At 32.6% G+C, this 24,165-nt stretch overlaps 1 protein-coding gene across 1 annotated transcript; it reads left to right on the top strand.

Moving 5' to 3' along the window:
* Positions 1 to 266: 266 nt before the first annotated feature.
* On the top strand, positions 267 to 19,089 carry LOC110096284 (DNA-directed RNA polymerase I subunit 2-like). Its single transcript, XM_028692916.1, has 6 exons — positions 267 to 412; positions 4,959 to 5,253; positions 5,356 to 5,499; positions 13,684 to 13,896; positions 17,477 to 17,731; positions 18,414 to 19,089. Exons 1-6 carry the CDS (start codon positions 267 to 269, stop codon positions 18,831 to 18,833), a joined length of 1,473 nt encoding a protein of 490 aa, XP_028548749.1. The 3' UTR covers positions 18,834 to 19,089.
* The last annotated feature ends 5,076 nt before the right edge of the window (positions 19,090 to 24,165 follow it).

The raw sequence follows: 24,165 nt of genomic DNA, 5'->3' as shown, positions 1-24,165 counted from the left end.
TTTCAAGCACAGCATTTAAATCTTCAATGCTCGACCACAAGGTCATGTAAAAGTGAATTGAGAATTGAGAGGGAAGTAGAGGGAATGAGAAAGGAAGAAGAAAAGAACGTCAAGAGAGAATTTAATTCCAAGTTTTTGTTGAGCTTAAATCCCATTTTCCTTTCCAATCTTCCCATTTGAAGTTGACATGAAGAAGTCGCATAAGTGGAAAAAGAGGTAGGAAGAAGGAGAAGAGAAAATCTGGGAAAGGAGGGAAAAAAAAAAGAATGGAAGAATGGAAGAAGAGGCAGAAGGAGAGCAAAGAAACAGAAGAAATAAAGGAAGAGGTTACCTGCCCTAGAGGAGGAGGAAGTCACTCAAAGGAGGTCGGCAAATCCGGCGTCTGGCCTGACTGGGGGGCGTCGGGTTCCTTGTGAGCAGAGGAGGACGGGAGTTCTGGCTCTTCTGGCGAGAGTCAAAGGGGTTTCGGTCTAGACTTCCGCCTGGCTTCGTAGGTGAGAGATCGAGAAAGGGAGATGGAGGAAATCGGGTAGTTCCGCTTGGGCTGTGCGAAACTGAGAGGAGGCACGTCACCTGGGCCTCTGCGAGCAGGAGGGATCGAGAGAGGGTGAGAGAGGGAGCTGAATCCAGAGAGAGAGAGATCGCCACCCGTTAGAACTCTTTTTTTTTTTCGTATTCACTCTCTATACCCAAACATCGAAGCTTCGCCTCTGCCCGAGGCCTGCTCCCGTCTCAGCGAATCGTCTGAGACGCGGGATTTGGGCTGAAATGAGGATCCCGTTAAATCATAGCCGTCAAAGGAATTACTAGATTTAAGGAATGAATTCAAATTAAGCCAAAAGTGGATTGGAATTTATTTGAATTAATTTGAGTTGATTTGAATCAGATTTGGGCTCAAACCAAGCTCAATTCTAGGCCAAATTTAGGGTCGAGACGGTTCGACCTAGTCATCCGACAAAATTGCACCCGAATCGACATCAATTTGAATCAAATTGAACTCGATGCAATTAAAATAAATTAAATTGAGTGCGATCAAGTCTAATTGAAATCAATTTGGATCGATTCGAGTTTGAATTGGGCTCGACGAGGTCTAATCGAATTGATCGAGTGCGCTCGACGGTATTCGAGCGAAAAAACGAGGTCAACAATCTAAACCTTATTTTAATATATATTCCTACAATCGGTGCATGTGAGGAGTCCTCTAGTAGGATGTTCTGAGGATAGCTTTTGTTTGTTTTAGTTTGTTTCTTTGTTAACTTTTTTTTTGCTTTGGCTTTGTTGGATGATCGCCTCTTTTCTATTCTGAAATTTAGTTGTTTATTTAGCCTATTTTGTTCTCCAAGTGGTGTCTTAAATTTCTAAAGAGCTAGTCTTGAATTTCCTTGTTCTCTCTTTGGGTTTTTGTTTCAAGTTGCATACATCAACCACCACCACTAACAACAATAATATCAAGTCTTTATCCCACTACATGGGTCGGCTACACGAATTTTTTTTCTCCATTGTGTCTTGTCAAGTGTCAAATTCTCATTTTAATCTAATAAAAAGGTCATTTTAATTTTTTCAAACCTATCTACATGCAATGATATATGAGGATATCCTTGATATGAAAAAATGCATTGAGGAAACATGCAAAATTTAAATGTTATTGCCATGAGCTCAATTCATGCAAATGTTAGTATGACAGTAAGTTCAAGCATTTTTTGTTCAAATCATGCGGTTGGTGACAATTATATCAGACGCTCTCAGTATAAAATTTCCATAAGCATGTAAAGGAATGCAGTAAGTTTTAGTATATTACTAAAGTGTTTCCTAAGCATAGTCGTACACTTGAACATAATTTTTTATTTTATAAAAAAATCAATCCAGACTTTCGTGTTGGAATCAAATGCACGAGTCACAGAGGGTAATCAAACTTTGCTTGATGGGGTGAACTACAAGTCTGAGGCTGCATTCCATCTTGAAGCAGCAATTTGATGTAATGTGTGAGGAAGAACAAAATGTGGATGGGTTTCTGCATCATGTGTTCAGCCAAATGAAATATGAAGTTTTTCTGGCAGATTCTTGCTATTGGCCCTTCATTGGAAGACAGTAAAACCAGCAAAATCAGCGCTATAGCAGAAGGGGCTTGTTCATTGTGATAAAAGCAGTGGCAGCAAGTTTTTTCTTCTGTCGCAACGAGTAGTGGTTTTGCAGACCTGCTTTGTGTAATTGGTAGTAAGAAGGAATAAAGGAATGGAATTCTAAGATCCCCACTCTCAGGACCACTGTTCCCTATACTGCTACTGCAACCCATTCCTTCCATCCTCTTTTGGCTTCCATGCTATGATAAGTTTATGATAGGGTATAGTTTGGTTGAGTTTTCTTTAAGAGAAGTGGAAAATGACCAGGTTTGAAAGTTTTAATTCAAAATTTGAATTTGAATTTTGAAATTGAATGCCAAACTTTAATTCAAAATTTAAAACTTGAATTCAAAATTTAAAATTCATTGTGAATTGAAATTCAACTGGATAAGAATTGAAACTTTAGTTAAGGATGGGATTAGAATTTTGAACGAAGAAAGGAGTTTTATGGGGAGAAAAGTATGAGCAGTTTTGAGTTTGAAATTTGTTGGTAAAGGATCTTATTAGCTTAGAGAGAGGTGTACTTTTGGCCCGTGCATAGTTTTCTCTGGTTGAGGGTGGTGACTGATGTGGCTAGGTCGAGGCGATTGCATAAAGATAAAATGCCGTAAAATGCAGCAAGCAGATAAGAAGGCGTAAACAGAAGGAAAGAAGTTGTTTAGGTTCAAAAACAATATCAATTCAGCGCCTCACTTTAATACCAAATTGAAGCACTGAAGAAAGGGAGGCATCACAATAGCAATGCAAAAAAGATTGAATGCTGTTTTCGGGTTTGCATTTTTGGTTCAACAGTTAGAATGCTGAAACTTTGCAATCGGATGTTGTTTGGTTGCTGAAGAATTATCTCTGCTGATTTGACAGCATGTTAAATGTAGAAGTGTTTAGCAAGTCACGGTATTTAAATGCAAGTTGTATTGGTTGATTCACTGCATTCCTTCAGCCGCATTAGAAATTTAGAGCTATGCGTTGGTGGGTGGTGAAGGAACCTTATTGGGCAGTTAGATAACAACAATAGGAATGAGAGGTGAAGATTTGAAAGCCAGAAGAAAATTGGTTGGAAGAGGTGGAGGGTTCTGTGAAAGAAGAGGAGAGAGAAAGAGAGGGGTTGAGTAAATAGTTGGAGAGAGAAGGAATCGGTTGTAACTTATGAGAGGAAAAGCTGGGTAACGGAAATGCAGCCATCAATTTGCATTCCTTTCATCATTATCTCATACGTAAGCCCACGGGTTCCTTTTTTGGTAAGGAACCTAAAGGTGCAATTGCTATGATGTGCTCACTACTCAGAATAAAGGCTTGAAAAAGAAGAAACCAACTTCTAATACCTCAATGAATCAAATAAAGTGATAAATGAATCACAACAATCGATGTAGCCATCAACAAAGCTATCACAGCTTGTTGGAGGCAGGAAAACTAGCAATTTCTGATTCCCTCCGCGTCTTTTATTTCTAATTCCAACACAAACACGTACCCTATTCTCTATTGTCTTGTGCCATTTTCTTTCTAGTATTCACACCAACTTATTGGGTTTAGAAAGGGTGTCTCCCCTCCCCCTCTCGCTCTCTAAAACCTGATGTTTATTTATTGCAGTGAAAACTGTAGCTATAGCTGCACCATCATTCTCTTCCATTTGTGTCTTGAACTCCTTATTTTTTGTACTTCTCCTCTCTATCACTGCCTTTATTATTTTCTTTCTCAGATAAATTTAGGTGGTGGATGCACACCACTTCTCTCTCTCCTCCCGATATTATTTTTCTCAAAAAATTATTCTAATTTGGAGTTGGCATTATAGTTATATAATGTCATAGTGTCTTTAGGGAACCACTAGCTGCTAGAAATTAGGATTTTAACCTTCATGTGACTGAGAGAATGTTAAGCAACCTATAAGATGAATACGATTTTTTTGTGGTCTCTTAAGTAGTTGATGATATGATCCATAAACTTCAAGTAATGTTTTATAATTTTTTTTGGGTTGTAATATCTCTTTCTACATTTTCTTTATAAAAAGTTTTGAGTAAGTTTATTTTGATCAGTTTTGAACTTGTTTGGTGACTCCAAAACCGTTAAAAGACTTAAAATTTATTTTCTATATTTTCATTGCATTATTCTTCTTCTTCATTTAGGTGATGTCATTTATTTCCTTAATATTTACTCATTATCTTAACCAAATTGATGAGCTAATATAAAATGAACAATTTTAGTTTAGCCTTTACGGCTTACTTGATTGCTTGCAAATATAAACCATATTTTAGAAAGTAATGATTTTATTTTCTTTAACTTATTATGAGTGCTAAAAAGAAATATTCACTTTTAAGGAATTTTGAAAATGTTTGTCTATGCTGATTTTTGACTACTTCCAACCAGATAATAGAATCTAAATAAATAATCATTTTTCAAAACATGTTTTCAATTTCAAGCAACCAAATGAAAACAATAAATGCAAAATAAACGATAGGCTTAACATGTAGCTATAATACAACCAATAATTTATAAGACCTTAAATATAATTTCTGAACTAGGACTTGAAAGAAAATTTTATTTTTCTATAAATTTAGCAATTGATATTAATGAGGATTTTAAAAGAAATTTAAACATCTTTGTTTTAGTTAGTTGCTATTCTTTTTGTAAAAGTAAGTTGTTGAAAAAAATATAAATTTGAGTGACTTGATTTCAAATTTAATTTTGGACTCAAAATCAATTTAGAATTTGCTCAGATTTGCTTGAATATGTACCTAGTCTACTCGAAATGATTTATATTAAAGTGAAGTTATAATAGAAAATTTTGATTTCAAGTTAAGCTAAACTTGTTTAAACTTGACTTGGTATCATTCCTATGTAAAGACAATCTAGAAGGTTTCTTTTAGTTAAAATATATTTAAGGATCATAATTAGAGTTTTTCAAAATATTTTTCAAGAAAATAAAGAATTGTGTTGGCCATTCTTTATCCAATGTTGGTCTTTTTTATTTTGTTTCTTATGCTTCTCTTACGATATCAAAAGTTTTTTCTTGCAGACAGAAACTATTAACTTGGCAAGTAAGAAGGATAGTACAGAAAAAGTTTTAAAAATCTTTTCAAGAGGCCTTGACGCTTCCAAATCTATAATAGATTCAGATGGGCTTCCTTTTGTAGGACAAGTATGATTCAAGTTTTATAGTTTTGCAAATATATTCCTAGTTGTTCTTGGTTTTGGAAAATAATACTTGAATTTATATTTATTTTGAATGTTTCTTGCGTAGACGATTCATCCAAATGAGCCGAAGTATTGTACTTATAATGCACTTTCTAGTTCATCTTCAACGTTCAAACTAAAGGGATCTGAATCCGTGACAGTTGATTATGTTGCTATTGACGGTACTTCTTCAAAGAAATACATTCAAAAGGTAAACGATATTGTTGATATGATCCATATTCACAGTTCACATTTTTAAAAATAATTAGTCTTATTTGGTTCTTTTTGGTTAAAATAATGGTATAGAGCTCTTACTCTTTTTAGATTTTATTTTTCAGCTTATTATGTGTTGGTAAAGTTCTTTTGTGAGGTATTAAGTGGTTAAATAAATTGACAATGTTGGGTAAATTGTTGGCCTATATCTAATTGGGTGTATGGATTGGCATTTTTAAATAATTGGTATCTTAAATAAGTTGATGTAAAGTATTTACTCAAAATATAAAAAATGAGTAATCTAAGAAAGTATAGTTTACAACTATGAAGTATAAGGAAAAGAAAGATTTAAAGTTGCTTTATATGTGAACTATTGTCTTAAGAATGTATGGGTATACGTAATCTTAACAAGCTAAGAATTCAAATTTTGTAATACAAGTGTGACGAGAGTAAGAGTATAGAATAGATAAAGCCAAAGGACACATTATTTAAATGGTCTGACTTTTCTACCAAGCATACTTTCACCATATTCTTCCTTGCAAATTCCTCCATTAGTCCTTCGTTTCTTGGTGAAGCACAAATCCTCACAGTTTTATTTTACCAAGCACAAGAAGCGAAATCTCTACCCACTTTAATAATGTGGTTGACTATTCCGTAATAATTAGTTGAAATATTTCAAAACTGACTAGCAATAAGAATACTACTCAAGTAAAGAGGAGAAATATAACGAGTAGAATTATACATGATGTTACCAGCTTAAAAATTGTTTAAAGAAATCCTAGTAAAAATTGCTTTCAATATGAAGTAAATGATTGAACTTGTAGAAGCTTTATTTTCACCCGAAGTACTAAGTTCCTGGAACTTAGCTCTAGTTGCTTGAGGATATTGTTCTTCTAGTTCAAAATTATTTAGTTGAGGATATATAGAATTAGGCACAAGGAGCCTAAGGTTTTCTGAGTGAAGGTAATGTAATTGTAAGACGATGGATGTTGCTTTGCTCCTAAAGCAATGATCTCTGAGTATAACACTATTTTCTTGAAGATATGTAAGTTGGACAGAAGAAGCTTAAATGATGACTAGCATCAAACTGAGAAAAATGGCCTACAATTAAGAAAAAAAAGCTAAGCAAAAGAACACTGATCTTATTTTTTATCCAAAATAGATGAGCTCTTGGAGCTCAAAATCACAGCTTAATGAAGATTAGCTTCAAATTGAGAAAAAAATGTCCGACAATTAAGAAAAAAAGGTCAAGTAAAAGATACGATCTTTTTTTTTTATATATATATCCAAATAGATGAGCTCTTGGAGCATAGAATCACTTCTAAAGATAATTTGCAGGTGATGACGCAAGAAATGCTACCAAGAGCTTGAAGCAAGAGGAAGTATGTCGATTCAAAGTGCTGACTGGTGAAGAATATAAGCTATTTGGATGCTCTAGAAACTAATATGTAAGATGGATTTGGGGAAAATTAACAAAGTGAATGTAAAGTGATTAAATATTTAATTGCGGGCTCCAAAAATTCGGCCCCGGCCTTCGCTCGTTGTTGCTTTTATTCAGGGTGGGGGGGGTTTAACGGATTAAGTTCCGGGGAAGGCAGATGGGTTTGTAGATAAGACACTACCCAGAGATTTCGCCCTCATTTTGTGAGGACTTTATGATGAGTTCTGGTTTTCTATAGGTGCAAGCCCCTATAGTTAATTACCCCTCCCGATAACAAGAGAGAACTTTCGATTAAGGCTAGTCGTCAATCATATACGTTGAGAATACATGTTATCTGGCATATAGTAGCAACATGGGTATGGATATTGGAGAATTTATATGTTTGATATTTAAAATAAAACGTTTCACCATCTTGCACTTAAAGTGAATGGTGGGGGATGGATGATGGACTCGATCAAGATCCCATGGTTCCATTGTTCCGGGCCATCGTGGTCCCTGATCTACTTAGTCAGAGGAGATAGTCGACCCAACCTGATAGAAGGATCCTTGTTGATAGCCATTGGTTGCTTCGTCCAAGGGAACCTATCGATTATATCTTATTAATTTATATCTCAAGGATTTGATGTCACTAAGGAGCGTATTTGCTTTGGTCATAACCGGTATCTCGTGGTGCCATTTGACGGCAAAACTACTCTTTTCAGAGGTCCCCGGGTCATAATCGTTTATCATGCGGTGCCATTTGACGACAAAACTGCGGTCAGAGGACACGTACCACGTCCTTATTGACAGTAGAATTTTTGAGAATGGATCCTTGTGATATTTTCAACTAGGCATTAACTCTATGTGAGCTAAAGTAAATTTCAATTTATCCAGCCAGATAAACTGTTGCGGAGGGTGGATGAATTTTGCTTTAAGTGGTTGAATGAATTATTTCAATTTTAAATATTTTGGATTTGGAATAATTTTGGGATTTTAGATTTTCAGGTATGTTTGAGGAATCATTTGAAAATATTTGTGAATCCCTCTGATTGAGATAGACATTCAACATAGCCATCATCAGGGTGTTCGGGTCTATTTCTATTTTTATATTAAATCTTGTCAACTCTGCCGAGCTGTCAACAGAGGATCGGGTTTCGTAGGCTTTGTGTCTTTATGAGTAAATTCTCATTGTTATAGGCCTTAAAGGTCTAATATGAATATACTATGATAAATATAACGGTCGCCGCAACCATATATTTGTTTGATGGTTCGAACCCTATCGACTTCTATTGATCCGCATAGAAGGATCAGGTTCGAGCTTGAATTCACTTATCAACCTGCACAGCATCCCTAGACGTCACATGTATCCCTACAACATGCTCGTCAGGGATCATGCAGGTGTATGATTATAATTACCCATTGTTTGTACCTATGTGTATACAAATTATGTTGCATGTGCGATGGTATTTTGGACATTTAAGGGCCCTTCTACGATAGTTCGTAAATGTTTGTAGTCATTTGTATTTGTTATGCATCATCGGCTTCTGTTGGTAGAGGATCAGTGTATTTGTCGCTGCCTTTTTACAAACTATATAAATATCTGAGTGCTTGTCGTAGGCTTCTTATGCCCTTCTTGTAGATGACATATTATGTGTGTGACAGAAGTTCTACCATTGCTAGTAGGAACTTGCATTTATTTTGTACTATCCGCCTCTGCTTGCATAAGACCGGTGTATTCACTTTATACTTTGTGGTGATCGATTGCAAGATGTTGTTGCATTCATTCTCAGCCTTCCCTATGTGTGTGGATTGGAGAATTATTGCATTATATTATATGAATTTCAATATATGTGGGGATTGTTGCAAGTGCTTGTATATCGGTCATCGTCGGCTCTAGAATACCATACTATTCATTGTTTGCCGACGATCATCACTTGTAAATATGTTATTGCACTTACGCCGAACTTCTTGCATTCATCTTCGGCCTTATTGCCATTATTCCAAATCACCTTTCTGATGCAGGTCTGTATGAATGCAATTAATTTATTAGGAAGTTGCATAATCCTTGGTTAGATAAAAGTGAAATAACTATTAGCAGCTTAAACAACGAAATAAAACGAACAAGGGGCCACACCCGCTTAGGCTAAATCACATAACTAGAGCTTTAAAACCTTCAAGATAAATTAGAAAATAACATGATGCCATAGTAGTAGCTTCAGATAAAATTCCTAATTTAACAATGAGAATTAATAAGTATAGAGTCACGCTCATAACCCTATGTTTACTAAGCTTAGCAAAAGCAGGGAGAATTGTCCTTCGTAACTACAATCAAGCACAAGATAAGATTAGACTTAAGAAATATGTTGAAAGGGGGGAAAAGAGAAACTCTGTCATGGGACGGTGGAGATCCTCCACTCGATGCCTTCAAACTGTTCTTCGATTGCCTCCACCAAAGTGTCCAGAATACGCTCGATGTAATCTTCAGCGGTGTGATCAATCCTTGTATTAACGTCAAAGAAGGTTGACTGTAGAATGTCGAAGAAACTGTCCTCGTCGTAGGTTAGGCCTTATTCAGTCTCCGGATCCGCCATTCATAGATGCTAGGTGACAAATCTCCTCCCGCCTTGCTAGGGCTCTTGAGTATAATTGAAGAGAAAGAAGTTTCTCTTGCTAAATGAAAGAAGGAAAAGCCGAGACATAATTCTGACTTAGAAGAATTAAAGCAAAAGATATATCTTGAGAAAAAAAATTTTATTGAAGGAGATTTAAATGGACATGTTGGTAGAGAGGTAGATGATTTTAAAAACATTCATGATGGCTATGGCTTTGGAGCGACTAATGAAGGTGGTAAGATCAATTAGATTTTTTTTTAGCTTATGATTTTGTAATTGCTATTGCTTTTTTTAAGAGAAGATATGAGTATTTCATCACTTATAAGAATGGATATAGTTAAATTCAGATTGATTATTTTCTTATAAGAAAAATAGATCGTGTAGGTTGCAAAGATTGTAAAAAGTTTATTCCAAGTGAAAGTTTATGTACCCATCACTTATTAGTTTTGGACTTTAAGATGAAGGAGCGGAAATAACAAATAAAGTAAAACGTTGTTCTAGGATTAGATGGGGGCTTTTAAAGAATATTAAAAAAATATTTTTGAAATTAAGATACTAGATCTTAAGATTTTGTTTGTGCATGAGAAAACTAATATTATATGGGGAAAAATAGTTAGTGATATTAAGAATGTTGTAAAAGATGTGCTTGGATTATCAAAGATAAATGCTCATAATTGTAAAAATAGTTGGTATTTGAATCAAAATGTTCAAGAAAAGATAAAAAAAGAAGATTTGTTATAAAAATTAGTTTAAATGTAAATTTTTTGATAATTATGAAAGATATAAAGAGGCCTGTAAGGAGTCTAAGAAAATAATATGCGATGCAAAGATTTAACTTTTAATGATTTATATAATAAATTAAATACTGAGGGCGAAAGATATACATATAAGTTAGCCAAACAAATAGATAATAGTTGTAAGGATTTAGTTCAAATGAAGTGTATTAAGGATGAAGATAAAAAATTACTTTTATTCTAAGAAGATAATCAACAAAGGTGCATGAGATATTTTTATAAACTCTTCGATGAAGATTATAAGAATGCGATTGACTTTAGTTACCTTAGCACCCTAAATGAAAATAAAGATTTTTGTTTTTATTAGTGTATTAGTAAAACTGAAATTAGATAGGCTTTAAAGAAAATGAAGTGTAGAAAAGTTGTTGAACCTGATAATATCCCAATAGAGGTGTGGAAATGCTTAGGAGAAGGAATTTCTTTGCCTACTAAACTTTTTAATATTATTTTGAAGACTAAAAAGATTCCAAATGAGTGGAGAATGAGTGTGTTGATTCCTATTTTTAAGAATAAAGGTGATGCGCAAGATTGTGCGAATTATAGAGGAATTAAGTTAATGTGTCATCTTTAAAACTATGGGTGAAAGTTATGGAGCATAGTTTGTGGCGTGATACTAACATTTCTCAAAATCAATTTGGATTCATGCCAGGTAGCTCTACTATGGAAGCTATACATTTATTGAGAGGTTTGATGGAGAAGTATAAAGAGAATAAGGAGGATCTACATATGATATTTATTGATTTAGAGAAAGCATGTGATAAAGTTCCAAGAGAAGTGCTATGAAGAGTTCTAGAAAAGAAAGGGGTTAATAATACTTATATTCAAGTCATTAAGGATGTATATGCAAGAGCTGTTACTTGTGTTCAAACACAAGGTGGTTTGACTAGGTGGTTTGCTATTTCAGTTGTATTACATCAAGGATCAGCCTTAAGCTCATATATTTTTGCTTTAGTCATGGATGTTCTCACTAGACATTTGCAAGAGGTTGTACCCTGATGTATGCTTTTTGCTGATGATAATCTTCATATTGATAAGACTAGAGAGAGAGTTGAAGGTAAACTTATGGAGGTCAATTTTAGAGTCGAAAGGCTTTCGTTTGAGTAGATCTAAAATTGAATATATGTAATGTAATTTTAGTAATAATAGTTCTAGTAGGGGGATTGTGACTTTGGGTGATGAAGTCATTAATAAGAGTATACGTTTTAGATATCTTGGGTCTATCGTTCAGAGTGATTGGGAAATAGATGAGGATATTATTAATAGAATTTAAATTAGATGGTTAAAGTGGAGGAATGCATCAGGCTTGTTGTGTGATAGAAACATCCTTCTCAAACTTAAGGGAAAATTTTATAAGATGGTGGTTAGACTTGCAAGCTTTATGGTTCAAAATGTTGGCCATTAAAAGCTAAGCATCATGTTTTTTTTATTATTCCATGAATTTTTCAGCATTCAATCATTGGGATGCTTGAAGTTTCTTATGACGTTTGGTGGGTTTGTTCAATGCCATAATATGAAATTCAATTTTAAACATCATAATATACTTCTTCGTTGTATGTGAAAGATTACAAACAATTGGCTATTGAAATCGGCCAACGGTAGTATTTTGTATGTTTGTTCTTGTAATCTTTGTAAAATTCTATTTTTTTTAACCGTCTATAATTTACTGGTTTATTTATTGTACTTTCCTATATTAGACTTAGTTTTCTTCGTACTTTGTTGAATGGTAATGATAATTGATAATGTATCCTTTTCCTTAACTATAAGTTTTCAAAAATGACACCAAGGTTGTTTTTGGAATCGCTAAATATTTAATAATCTCTTTTATTTATTTCAAAACTAATTTACTAAGTTCTTTGATTTATTTATCAATGCTGTTGGCAGAGTATGATCTACATTTATACTTTTCTTGGTCAAATTGGAAATGATTAAATGTCTGTGATAGCACTATGAAAATTTATTAACATGCTCAGCCAATCATTTCTCACCACCTGAGCTGCATTATAAAGTTTTGTTATGGATGGTTCCTATAGTTTAATGATTTATGAAGTTAATAGCATTCATCATTGGGGTGCTTGAGGTTTCTAATTATGTCACATGGGCATGGAAGTAGCACTAAATTAGAGATGAAACAAGGGTTGAGTTCTTAATATATTGGCAGTGGCTCTTATCCATTAACTCAAGCTATTGAGTTGATGGGTTCATCTACTATTTTTGTTGAGTTCAATTTGTCCCTGTTGTGTTTAACCCTCATAGCAAATGGTATCAAAGTAATGGCTTGGCTGGGATAAAAAAATTAATGCAATTTGTAGCTCACATTGGGTTTAACAGCTTCGACCATGGCCGGCTATCCTTAAGAGTATTGCTTCTCATGTATGCTCCTCGACACAATTGATCTGGCTCGAGCGCATGACACTTAATGTTGTTAGCAAATGTTGTTGTAAGAGACTGATGTCTAATATGGAGGATTTTCATAGGAGAGGGCAAATGTTGAGATTAAGATGAGATTGGAGAATATTTCAACATTAGATCAAAACAAGAGTTGATTATCTTATGCTTTGGATTGATGGGCTTCTATCTACTGATTATTAGGCTCAATTTGGGCCCTTCAGGTTTCATCCTCTTATCAAGTAAACAAACCTCTAGGACTGAAGTTTCTTCAAGCACCAGATAATATTTTACTTCTATTTATATCTACTGTATGGCATGGCTTTGACTTCTAGAAGTCTGCGTGGTAATTGTAGGATGTGTATGCCAGAATTGGTTGGTATAATTTCTATACTTAAAATAAATTTAAAAATTTTCAACTATTCTGTTAGTGGTCATGGTAGTTTATATATATGTATACCAAAATTCATGTAAAAGATCTCATAACTATATTTGGAAATGTTATAGTTTCTTCATTTTTTTCTCACATCCTATTGTTAATCTGCTTACTTATACTTTGATTTATTCATGGTTATTGAAGGAGTTGGTGCAGAGTTAGGTTTTTGTGCATTTACCTTTACCCCAACTTTATTATAAAGCTTAGAATGGGGTTTAGTATTTTAGAATTAGAAGGAAAGTAGAATTTTGCCCAATTATAGCTAATTGATCTTACAGAGATTTACATCTCTCTCTCTCTCTCTCTCTATGTATATATCTATCTTTCTCTTTTATACATATATTCACTCATGATGCACAGGAATATCTTGTTGCGAGTTGCACCCATATTGTGGTTATTGTAGCTCTTCCCAGGATAGGCTTTTCCTTAGCATGTATCATGCCAAGGATTCTTGTCTTTTCACAAATTTTATCTTAATTATATTTGTAGATTTCTTGGTGTATTACATGTATATAATAATCATTTTATTTTGTAGGTAAATATCCGTAGCCGGCGTGTTAGGAATCCAATGATTGGTGACAAGTTTAGCAGCAGGCATGGACAGAAAGGTGTCTGTTCACAATTATGGCCGGATATTGATATGCCATTTTCTTCAGTCACAGGAATGCGACCAGATCTCATCATTAATCCTCATGCATTCCCTTCTCGAATGACTATTGGAATGCTTCTAGAGTCTATTGCAGCAAAGGTACAATTTTTGCATAGGAGGTTTATTTATTTATGTTAATTTTGATATTATTAAAGTTAAGTTCCTTATTAGCTTATTTTAGTAGTTTTTCTTTTTGATATGTGTTTAGAATACTTTTATTTCTCCCAATGTTTAAAATTGCGTATTCGAGTATTGAGGCGTTTTTCATTCGTGAGGCGAGGCGTAAGCCTTAAGGCGTTTTGAGGCGTAAGCCTCAAAATCAAAAGATTGCGTAAACATAAAATGTTAAATTTTTTATATACTAATGAGTGAATAATATAAAACATAAAAAAATATAATATATAAAGTGAAATCAAAATATCCCAATAATAAGACAACATGAAATATAGTTCAACTTAAAATTCTATCTTTCCCAAATCACAGTATTCTTTTCATTAACATATAATTCCAATTTCCAAAAATAAATAGCAATGACATATCACATAAGAACTTATAAGTCATCAGCACTATCATCACTGAGGGGTTCTTCATTTGAATCATCATTATGATGAACTGCTCTCTCCGCTTCCTCCTCTCCTATAGAGTCCAATGTCGGGCATTTACTTCATGATTTATGTAAGTTTTAATATATATAGCGTGAGGCGAGGCGGGCCTCAACCAAGTTGAGGCGCAAGCCTCATAAAAAAACTCGAGGCGTAAGCATCGAGGCGTTTTTTACTGGAATTGCGCAAAGGCGGGCCTCAAGGCGAGCCTCATATTGCGCAATTTTAAACCATGATTTCTCCTAGTTAATTGGGGATGATCATTACTGACATGCTTAATTGATATTAATTTTTTTTATGGAGCAATGGATATAATTATATAATATTTACGCTCAAGGTTGATCTCTTGGGTGTTTGGAATCTCGAGTAAATTTGTACATGTAACACACACTTGTTTGTTTTAATTGTTGAGTGTAGAATGCAAAAATAAAATTTTATTTGTATATACTTGGCTTCAAGATATATGATATATAATTATTTCCTGTAATATTAACCTTCGATTATAGCTTTTTTAATGTCTGTTTCTTTTTTTTTTTTAATATGTGGATTAAATATCAGTGGTAGTATAATCATAATTGAAATGAACCTTTGATCAATGGGTAGCAACTTCATCCAGTTGTAGCTTCTTTAAATAAGCTTGATTGAGCTTTCACAGAAAAATGTCTATCCCATGGTTTTACTGTTTCTAGTTTATTCAAGTAAAAATTATTTGTTTTGGTTATTAGGGATCTTACATTGTTACTAGGTGACCTGAGCTTATATTGGTGGGAGACATGGATTTCCACTCTAAATATTGTCCCTAACCCAAAAAAGGGTGATTTATTTATTTATATCTAATATTAAAGCATATTGATGGAACAACAATGCCATATTTTCTCGATTTTTTTTTTTGTTTCTTTTATGTTATTTTCTTAGTTGTTTATATAACTTATTTGTGAGGTGTCATGATGTCATGGGTCTTTTAAGGATACCCTTGTTATGTTAATGTGAAATTCTTTGAGATTTTCTTCATAAGGATACTCAATTTAAATAGATGTTGAAGGGGTTAAATAGAGGTTAAAGGGTTACGTAACATTCATTTTAATTTTAATGAAATTAAGATTCTTTTGCATAGCTTCCTTCACCTCTTAAAATTTGTTCCGAAACTCCTCTTCCATTTCTTTTCTTCCCGTTTTTCTCTTTGATCCATAGTTCAAGGCTTGATCCTTCTTGCTCCTCAGTTGTTGAAGGCCTTCACAAGTAATGCGCTTGCGATTCTCTGATAATTGGCTTTGCAGCCCAACATTATGTTGAATCAATAACATAACTTGATGAAGAATTGCAATTAAGATCAATGATTAGATTGACATTCATGGAGTACTTTATTGTGAACACTTTTGGCTACTTGTTCCTAAGTGGCTGACTAACAATAATTGTTTTAGCTTTTGATAAAAACACTTTTTTGCTTGCGTTAAATCTAACCAAAACTCTAAATAAAACCCAAAGCCCGTTCAACATTAGTCCCCCAAAACCACAAATTGTAGCTTAACCTTCTTAATTTCCTAAACTCCTAGTAGGAGCTCTTTCTTTTTGTGTAAAAGAAAACCTGTGTGCCTATAGCTGTGCACTCGTCTAGCTTAGTTTATCACCTTTTCCCATCTTTTTTTCTTTAAATTTCTTTAGAATCACTTTTTCTTTAATGAAAACTAGGGTAAACCCATTCTTAATAAAAGAAGAGAGAGAATATATCCACAATATTGACTTCAAAACCCAAGCCTAACTTTATTTTCAAACCGATTTTTTTAATATTCCTCCTTTGAGTGGAATACAGTTCTTCTCCTAATTTTGTATGTATATTCTCTTCCTCTTATCTTTCAGGAGTACCTATCCAAATAGAACCCCTCCCACTTTTGCTCATTTGTTAAACACCCTCTCCCTCTAAGAAATCAATCAAAATCTCCTTCTTTTTCCTTATTAATTTTCCTAAAATAATTTGTTTGAAATTTAAATGAAAGGGAAAAACTTTTTCCTGCACTTTGCAATTCTCCTCAAAACTTTTACTTACATCCCATATAAAATCTATTTCTACCAAATTTCTACCTTCCATTCAATTCATTCATTTTGACTTCATGAGATGATATTCCACCTCTTTTTCGTGCGGAGTTTGATTATTTCAACTTCTACCTTTTAAATGGATTTTCCTTTATATCTTCTTCCTTGGATTGATTTCTCATTCGGATGAATTCGCCTAACTCTGCATTATAGTAGAAGACTTTCAAATTATTCCTTTGTTACCTTTCAAATACCCAGTGTAGAGTTATTTGTACTTTTAAAAGAGTTGATGGTGGACCGAATTTATGTCATGTGTTGTTATGTAATATCCATAGCTGCTTTATTTGAAATATATAGGGTAATAGGCCATGTGTCATCTTAGGATATTTTTATAAATTGTTGAATGCAGGGTTGCGTTTGCATCTTATGATTGTTTATATATTATGTTAGATGTTGATTAGGTTTTCTTGTTTACTTGGACCATCCATTATAAGTAGAAGTTTAAAGGGTATGTAATGTCTTATTTTGAGTGGTAATATGGTGCTTTGTATGGATCCTTTTTCTTAGATCGTGTGCCATAATTTTATTCCGTTTTCTGCTTTTTGTTCTTTCTAGCCTTCATTGTTCAAGGCTCTACTTTTCCTTTCTCGAAGGCTATTTAAGATTTTCATTAGAAATCCTTCATTATGGATTGAATGAGACACACAAGTAGAACTTTAGAACAAAATTTATTGTGCGCAATACATGTTTTAGACTATTTTAATTGTTATAAAAATTCGCTTAAGAGTTCATTTTACAGTAATTTGGGAATGAAATGCCAACATTATTGTGAAGCGTCTCCAACTTTCAAGACAATGGAATTCAAAGAAAAAATAATCTTGCATATTGCGACAAAGATATCAAAATTTATGTGATTCAACTTAAATAAAAACTACGCCCATTGGTAAAAAAAATGAGCTAATTTAATAAAAGGTACTCTCGAATTGTAGATGATCTCATTTTTGTTCAATTAACAATAATATTCTGTTATATTTTTTCTTCCCCAGGGTGGGAGTTTACATGGTCAGTTTGTTGATGCAACTCCTTTTTCTAGTTCAACTCGGGAAAAAGGTTCAGAGAAATCATCAGAAAAAAGATCTATGATTGATGAAATAGGTCCCATGTTAACCTCCCGCGGATTTAATTATCATGGAGTAGAGGTTCTCTACAGTGGCGTTCTTGGTACGGAAATGAAGTGTGAAATTTTTATGGGGCCTGTTTATTACCAAAGGCTTCGACATATGGTATCTGATAAGTTTCAGGTTAGTATTTGCGTCTCTTCATTTTTGTTCTTTTGGTCAGTAGTTTCTTTTTGTTATAGATTTATATAATATATTTTTAGAGAATTAATCTGCCATTTGATTTTTGTGCAAAACTATAAAATTTATTCTTTTCTGGGCTCCGAAGCCTTTTATACGCTTCCAAATGATATATTTTGCATCTTCTTATATCATATGAACATATTTTAAGTCCAACTTCCATATTCTCGGTACATTACCTTGTTTTGGGTGTTTAAAATATGCTCTTTTCTTTGTCCTAGTCCAATATGAACATTTCATATGAATTTCGAAAAATGCTTTGATTTATTCAATCACAAGTTCATAGATTAATAAAAGAAACATATTCAAGGAAAAATTCCCTTGAATAAAGAAAGCACACACAATGAAAATCATGGAGAATATAATCCCTTATGCTATCATCCAACATGATGGAATATTATGATTTCATGCATGAGCATGATTCATGGCATGACGTGGGCAGAATCATTTCCGGGTCAAACCCAAACCCGATTCGAAACTCAAATCGGGTCAAAATTTCGAACTCAAATCCGACCCGTTAGTTAACTGGGTCGACCCGAACCCGGATTTTTTAAAGTCGGATTCGGGCCGTGTTTCGGGTCGCGTCAAAATTTGACACCCCTAATTCGTGCATTTTGTGTTGCAGGTGCGATCAACAGGTACTGTGGATCAGATTACCAGACAACCAATTGGTGGAAGGAAGCGAGGAGGTGGCATTCGTTTTGGAGAGATGGAGCGTGATTCCATTCTTGCTCATGGAGCTGCTTATCTTTTGCACGACCGTCTCCATTCATCCTCTGATTATCACATTGCAGATGTCTGCTCCAATTGTGGGAGCCTGCTCACTGCAACTGTGGTTGAGCCGCGAAAGAGGATGACAAAGGATATCAAAAGAAACCTTCCTCCACCACCAAGATTGGCAAATAATATAATATGCCGTTCCTGTAAATCAAGCAAGGGAATGGAGACTGTTGCAATGCCTTATGTTTTCAGATACTTGGCTGCTGAATTGGCTGCAATGAATGTAAAGTTGGATTTGCATTTGAGTAACAAGATCGAAACCTAAATCTTTCTATTTTAGCTTGCCAAGATCAAATCCTCATTCATCAGCTGCAGTACTAGAAATCTCCCCAAGAGCAAAGAGGTCAACATTCAAAATCCTCCTGAAATTAAGAAGGTATAAATTATTTTTTCTTGTTAAATTAACTGTTCTATCTTTAAATTATTATTTGTTGTGCTTTTTCTATCGGCTTCAGCTTTTGAATTCAAAATACATTATGTATTTTATTTTGAAATTGAGTGGACTGTTAATATTTTTTTTATGATGACTTTCTTGCCTGTGTGAATGACCGTTATTTTTAAATCTTTTAATGAATTTGCATTGACATATCAAAGGAGATTCTAAGAAAAAAAAAACCATTTTTGTTTCAAGTGAGCCATCATAATTTTGCTATTTTCAAGTTGAATGGTGCACGAACTTCAAAGTTGGTATACCAATACTACCAACTTCGGTATAACAAATTTAAACGTTTCCTAATTAGATTAAAAAAGACGGTGGAATCTGTATTCAAATTAGATCAAGTTCTCCTTTGATACAGCTTTCTTCGTGCTTTTTAAAGCAGTTTTTCAGTACAAAAATTTTAGAAATTAGAAGTTTTTATATTAAAAAACTGCTTTTAAAAGCATTAAAAATTTGTCCCAAACTAAGATTTTGTTTGGGATGGCTTTCTTATTGCTTTTTAAAGCAGTTTTTTATTATAAAAATTTTGTATGAAAAAAAATTATTTTAAAAAGTAATAAAAAAGCTGTCCAGAATGAAGCCTAAGTCTAAAATGAGCTTCTTTTAGATTTATGAATGCATGCAGTTGATTATTCTCTCATTTGGGGTTTTGCTGTTTTTTCTTTTATTTTTTATTCTCCTATGCTTCCATTATAATGTGAAAGTCCTAACAAGTAAAAAATGAGCCATCTATTTTTCAAAAAAGTCCAACTCTCTGTCTTCCTGATATGACTAGTTTATATAGTAATTTTCTAATCGCATTTAATTATTATTAAAGTTTAACTACTAATTAACTAACATATATAAAATATTTGTATAGTCATTTTCTAATAACACGCAATTAATATACAAGACAACATGATAATGATGATATTTGATTATGATCATTAATAATTCATAATTGCATGAGTTTAAGCTTATATTAAATATTTTGGTGTTCATTAACATTCTTTGTTATGAGTTAATATGATTTAATTAAGGTTTGTGTGGACACTGAGTGTTAACATTTCAAGTAAAAGTTTTTTTTTTTGGGGAGAAAAGTAAAAGTTCAGAAAGCAATTAGTTTGATATGGACGTTCAAAAACACAATAAATGGTTAGGTGCATAAGTGGGCCGACCCGGCTTAAATTTAGGGTCTTTTCCTCTATATATGGTGAGATTATTCCGTGCGGGCACCGGACCGTCTAGAGGTGAAATAGAGCTCATAACGTCACCTGATACATAGTAGTACGCAGCCACAGTACACAACAAAAGGGTTACGTGGTGTGTTCTGATTCGACTTTGGATTCGATGTTTTAAAGTTTGAAAGTTCTAGCTTTTTTTTTTAAATCTTTGGAGCCCTATATTATTATATATGTTTAAATGCTGAAATTGCTAAGATGATCAACACATACGTAAAAAAAGTGATCGTAAGTAAATCTAACATAAAAAAAAAAAAGAAAAAAAGAAAGATCTTAACTGATTGTACTGTTTGATTATGGATTGTTCCAGATAATCAATCAAAATTAAAGAATCTCAAAGCTTTGATCAGATTATAGGACTATGGATTGTATAGCATGATTGGTTTTAATCTCAAATTAGCTAGGGCATTCTTGTTATAAAAAGACATTGATTAATATGAATTAATCTTAATATCATATATATTATTTCAATATAATATTAACATGATTAGGTTATGTTTAGTAAGATAATTTAAAATTTAAACTAATCATATTATATGATCAATATGAGATTGAAATAATCAAATTTTTTTTAATATGATTAATCAAAATTTGACAGTAAGATTGGTTCAAATTAAATTGCATTAATCATTTGAAATATATTATGATTTTGATGATATTATACTATCTTGGTCAACCAACAAAATTTTCTATATTTTAAGTAGCCTTAGGGTTTCATTTGATAAGTATACCTTTAATATAAAAATATATGCTAAATAGAAATAACAAAAAGAGAGTTATTGAAAATACATATGCCACCTCTTACATCTACAGAGAGTTTCTGGACAAAGAGAGGTAAATTAAGTGTCTTCTAGATTTTAATTTCACTCTCATGATACACTTAGTCTTTACATAGATTGCAAATTAATAAAATAAAATACTTAAATTCAGGGAAAGCTACATTAACTCCAAAATCTTATATGCATAACCAAAGTATATTTATCATCACAAAAAAGATATAGATTGTTAATCTTATAATTAAGCTTAAGCTTATATTAAATATTTTAATTATCACAATTATAAATATGCATGAGTTAATATAGTCTAAATTAATATTGCTCATAATGTTATGGGTGTTAACATTTTAGGTACAAATTGTAAGAGAAATTCATGAGACAAGGATGCTTAGAAGCACACAAATTGTAAGAGAAATTCATGAGACAAGGATGCTAAGCTAAGAGATTTCAAAATAGGTGCTCATAATGGTATGGGTGTTTGTTTTCTAGATTACATATATATTATTATATTATTTTAGGGGTTGAGATTGCCAATATGACCAACATTCACATAAGAAATTGAGCATAAATAAAATCTAGCATAATATTATTAAAAATTAATCTTAATTTATTGTACTATAAGATCATGGATCGTAATATAAGATCAAATAGAAATAAAAATTCTGAAAGATTTGATTGGACTATACAATCATGGATCATACTAAATGATTGGATTTACTTTTAAATTAAAGATTATAATATAAGATCAACTAGAAGTAAAAATTCTTAAAGATTTGATTATACTATGCAATCATGGATCATAATGTATGATTAGGTCTATTAGAAGTAAAAAATTATTAAAGATTTGATTGGATTATACAATCATGGATTCAGTTAAGACATATGATAGTGCTTCTATAGATTCAGTTATCCTTTTAGGTGAAATAAGGATGTCTTTACTAAAAATAAAATGGTGATGTTGCAACCTCCTCCAATATTAAGCAGCAAAGAAATATTTGAAAGAGTAAGGTTCATGCTCACAATAATGGATTGTTCAACATTAGTTGTGTACAAATTATTAGGATATGGTGTCAACCATAATTGGACCAAGAAAAGTATTTTTTGGTCATTATCATATTGGAGAATAAACCTGATTCGACATAATTTGGATGACATGCATATAGAGAAAAATATTTTTGATAATATTTTCAATACAGTCAAGAACATCAAAGATAAATCTAAAGATAATATAAAAGCAATGATGGTCTTAAAGAAGATTTGCAGGAGGAAAGCATTAGAATTAAAAGATGATTATAAAACTTCTCAAACCAAAAGCTCCTTTCACATTGACTTTAGAGCAGAGATGAGCAATTTGTGAATGGGTAAAGACCCTACGGGTACATAATGGATATTCTTCCAATCTAAATAGATGTGTTGACATAAGATCAAGGAGATTATTTGGATTGAAAAATCATGATTGTCATATCTTCATATAATATCTACTACCATCTATCTTTAATTATCTATCAAATCAAATTTTAAAGCCCTTGATCGATCTAAGTGTATTCTTCAAAGATTTATGCTCTTCTAAACTAAATGTAGAAAATTTGATTCTTATGGAGCAGTATATTCCTTATATTCTGTCTCAACTTGAGAAAATATTTTCTCCAGTATTTTTTGACTCTATGGAGCATCTACTAGTGCATTTATCATATGAGGCTATAGTCGGTGGACCTGTTCAGTATCGGTGGATATATCCTTTTGAAAGATATTTAAATAAACTTAAGAAGATCACAAAGAATAAAGCACATCCGGAAGACTCAATTTATGAAGCATATTTAATGTACGAGACAACTCAATTTTACTCGTATTACTTTGAAATAATATCACAATCAGGTAGAAGTACTACACCTCAAAATGTGGGTAAATTCTCGAATATATCTGTATTTAACGGAAGTGGTGAACCCGCAGGCGCTAGCATCGTGTGTTATTTGACTGATAAGAAGATGAGAGTTATCACATTGTATATCTTGCTTAACTGTAATGAAGTTGAGTCGTATGTAACTCATTATTCATATATTTATTATTCATAATTTTGTTCTAAACCCTAAAGTTTGTAGGAGGTTCATTGATGGTTTAAGTACATCAGAACCAGGAGAAGTCTAGAAGATAGTGGAGAAAAAAATTCACTATTTGGTTTAAAAATATGGTATATTTCTCGACTATTCATTTTGAGTAATTTGTCTTAATTAGTTAGCACAACATGTAATAAATATACTAATAATATAATTTGGTTCATTGAAGGGTTCACACTTAAGACAGTGATTCATAGTATCAAGGGCTACTTGAGCTAGTTTGGGGACCAAATAGATTAGTTAAATATTATCAAATATTTTTTGTTAATGGTTATAAATTTCAAATAAAAAATTGAAGGTTGGAAGATAGAAAATTCTGATATATATGTAAGAGGGAACACCCATACAGGGGATGATTCTGAGTACTAATGGATATTACAATAAATATTAGAGGTTGAATATCTTGATTACATGAATATTATGTATATATTCAATTGTGAATGATTTGATCCAGTATAAAATAGAGGCACAAGAGTACATCCGATTTATGGTACAATAGAAGTAAAGCGGGATATGAGATATGCAAAGTTTGACTCATTCATCATTGCTAGTCAGGCATGCCAAGTTTGTTATGCAAAATATCCAAGTAGATTATGAGGAAAATAGGATTGACTTGTAATTATGAAGACCAAATCAAGATGAGTAATTGAGAAAGCCACTTAAATACCATCAGCATATCAATAAGATTTTTGCAAGGTTTTGAAAACTGGACTGGACAACGAACCGGAATAAGGAGAGGTTAACGATTCAACCGGTTCGACCGGTCTAACCGGGGTCGAATCGGATGACGTAATAAATAATAAGTATTATTTAAATTTAATACAATTAACATAAAAATAATGTTATCATTCAAAGTATGAGATAAAAAATTAAATTAAAAAAAAAACTATGAAACATAAAAACTTATATAATTAAGTAAAATAATTATTTTAAAATCTTACATAAAAGCAAAAAGAAAATTAAATCTCATAATTATAAGAATTTACACTCATAAAAATATGATAATTTTAAATTTGAATATTTTTCAAATTTTAAATTTAATTTATAT

This window comes from Dendrobium catenatum, unplaced genomic scaffold (assembly GCF_001605985.2).
Source record: "Dendrobium catenatum unplaced genomic scaffold, ASM160598v2 fragScaff_scaffold_186, whole genome shotgun sequence".
Classification (NCBI taxonomy): domain Eukaryota; kingdom Viridiplantae; phylum Streptophyta; class Magnoliopsida; order Asparagales; family Orchidaceae; genus Dendrobium; species Dendrobium catenatum.
This window is presented reverse-complemented; position numbering and strand designations above follow the sequence as displayed.